Raw genomic sequence first — 3,115 nt, 5'->3', positions numbered from 1 at the left:
ATGGCGGCCCTCGTTCTGCTCTCATCACCCTCAGGGATCCCCAGCAAAGCTACAAAGAAACTTAAAGGGAGCTACCCGCCACAGCCAAGGATGCTCCAGGTGGGGGTGGGGATGGGGGTGGGGGTGGGAGTGTGTGGGCAGCTGCAGGGGGTCCAGCTGGGCCATGACTCTAGGTGTCCCCCACCCTAACCCCCTTTACTCCTCAAGAAACGTGAGCTCAGCTCTCTGGGGAGAGCGGTGGACCCTGGATGGAGTAGGAGGGAGGGCTGCAGAGGGCGTCTGAACCTGATCCCCACCCAGAGCCCTCCCCACTCCATCTAGCTTGCTGTGTACACATTAACTTTCAAGATGCAAAATCTTTATCTTTCATTATAAAAGCGATTCCCTCTTTCATGAAAAATTGAAATAATATGAAAAAATACAAAGTATAGGGTGAAGTCTCAGCTTTGTCCCACCTGGAAGTGACCGCAGCTGGCAGATGGGTGAGAACACCACCCAGGGCACCACCATGTGCTACCTCACAAACACACTGGTGCTTGAAGAGAACACACACCTCCACTCGCAAGACACATGCACTTACATACACACATGCACTTACATACACACATGCGAACATAGGCACATGCATGCCCTCACATATACATATATATATACACACACACACACAGGCACACACATGCACACACATGCATATACATATACACATTCAAATATATGCATATACACACCCTCACATAACACACATATACAGACATACACGCACATACACACATGCAAACATATGCATGCCCTCACATATACACATACATACACACATACACACATGCCCATACGTGCTGTATGTGCATGTATGCTCATATGCATGTGCTCATACACACACATACCTACACACCACACATACACGTGTGTACACTCACACATATATACACATGTGTATATATACACTCATGCCAACATATATGCATGCACACACTCTCATACACACACATGTACACACACATAGACATGTGCATACATACTGTGCACACATAGAGGTACTCATGCACACATAGTTGCACATGCATGCACACATGTGCACACTCACACGCGTATATACATGTGCATACATATATGTATGCAAGTGTACACTCATGCATGCCTTCATACACACATATACACATACATGCACACATCCTCGCATGTACACACTTGCACATAAATACACATATACACATGTGCATGTGTGCAGGCATGCAAACATATATGCACACGCATGCTCATACACATATGTGCATAGACATGTGCATGTGTACATACACATGCACATACATGTACACATGACTACAGCCATGTCAGTGCACACAGCACTCCCCCTTTCTTTTCTATTTAATCTTTAAAAAAATTTTTTTTAACTTTTTATTTTATATTGGAGTATAGCTAGTTAACAGTTTTGTAATACTTCAGGTGCATAGCAAAAGGACTCTGCCATATATACACATATATCCATTCTCCCCCAAACTCCCCTCCCATTCAAGCTGCCACATAACATTGAGCAGGGTTTCCTGTGCTATATAGCAAGTCCTTGTTGGTTATCAATTTTCTTTTCTTTTTTATTAAATTTATTTATTTTTAATCGAAGGATAATTGCTTTACAGTATTACATTGGTTTCTACCAGTCATCAACATGAATCAATCATAGGTTTACCCATGTCCCCTCCTGCTTGAACATCTCTCTCACCTCCCTCTCCATCCCACCCCTCTAGGTTGTTACCTCTAGGTTTTTTAGACACAAAGTTAAAATAAATTTCTGACATTCAAATATTTCCAAAAGCAACTCTCCTGTGCAGGTAAAAAGTCCCCAGGAGTCCAAGCAGAGGACATGCTGTATCTCAACAGAGTTCAACTGATCCCTTGGGAGCCCAGAGATGGGATGGCCCTTCAGGGGTATCCTGCAGGGCTGATATGGGAGGCCAGCAGAGAGCTGGGCCAGCAAGGTGGCAAGCACTGCAGGCTGTGCATCCTCATCAGTCACTTCTCTCGGCCCCCATTACCCTTCATCACTGATCCCTCCTCCCGGCAGCCAGACTCCTCTGAGCAGCCTGGCCATCTGTCTACATTAGAAAGGGGTGCTCCTGCAGGGCAGGGGGGCAGCACCATGACTCCTGCCTGATGACCTATACTCCTGACCCTAGGTGACTCTGGGGCCGAAGAGGCCCAGTGCCACCCACAGAGACCCCCCACAGCTGACAATGGTCCTCATGGCTCAGATGCCAGTCTGCACCTGTTTCCATCACTCAACACATTTAATAAGCACCTACTGTGTGCACCCCAGGCTGGAGGGAGCTTCTGGTCAGGGGCTCAGGGTGGGGGCCGGCTTGTCCTCAGCCCATGCCCCACCTGTGCAGCCCCAACACCACCAACAAGCTGTCTCTCTGGTCCTCCAACTCCCTGCATTAGGGCTCCAGGAGGGGGCCTGGGATGCAGCACTTACCCAGCATTTCTGGGGCCTGCCTGGCATGGACTAGCCACTGCTGAATGTCCCAGTAGGGCCAGGAAATGCCCCCTCACTGGCCCTAGTTTACTGGTGGGGGAGGGGCCTGGGGTCCCCCAGACACCATCAGGTATGGGAATCCAGTCTCAGTGTATAAGGGGGTGAATTTTAAGGCCCACTTTCCATCGTGGGGTCCCTGGGATTGTGAGTCCCCTTCCCCCACCCCAAGCCTAGCCAGAGTACCCTGGCTTCAGCCTTCGGGGCCCCAAGAAGCCAGAGAGGCAGATTCTTCCATGGCAAGATGGCATCTGTGATCAGGAGGGTGAATGCAAAGGATCCTGACCATCTCCCACCCACCTTTAGGGGTTCCAGCCTGGCCTAGGATGCTCTGTTCCTACTGCTCACTTGCTGCTAAAACTTGCTGGCACCCCGCCACCCCAACCACTCCCCCTCTGAGCAGCAGACTGTCTGCTGCCCCCATGTGCCCCGCTTCCCCTCAAGTGCATCCTAGGCCCATTCATGACCACAGAATCTCCCGTGTGCCCTGTGGGTTCACCCCAGCTGCACCCCCGAGGAAAGAATTGTCAGCACAGCCATTTCACAGGCGCCGAGTCTGCAGAGTGGCTGAGCGGAGAGGGAGGGGGT

General features: G+C 50.0%; 1 protein-coding gene across 1 annotated transcript in view; it reads left to right on the top strand.

The window, feature by feature from the left end:
- The window catches only part of MRGBP (MRG/MORF4L binding protein), a 29,248-nt gene continuing 26,133 nt past the window's right edge, over positions 1–3,115 (top strand). The window contains exon 1 of the mRNA XM_010836655.1: positions 1–99. Coding sequence (XP_010834957.1) covers positions 1–99 — 99 coding nt within the window. The remainder of the gene's footprint in view (positions 100–3,115) is intronic.

Source organism: Bison bison, unplaced genomic scaffold (genome assembly GCF_000754665.1).
Source record: "Bison bison bison isolate TAMUID 2011002044 unplaced genomic scaffold, Bison_UMD1.0 scf7180017864063, whole genome shotgun sequence".
NCBI classification, from domain to species: domain Eukaryota; kingdom Metazoa; phylum Chordata; class Mammalia; order Artiodactyla; family Bovidae; genus Bison; species Bison bison.
This window is presented reverse-complemented; position numbering and strand designations above follow the sequence as displayed.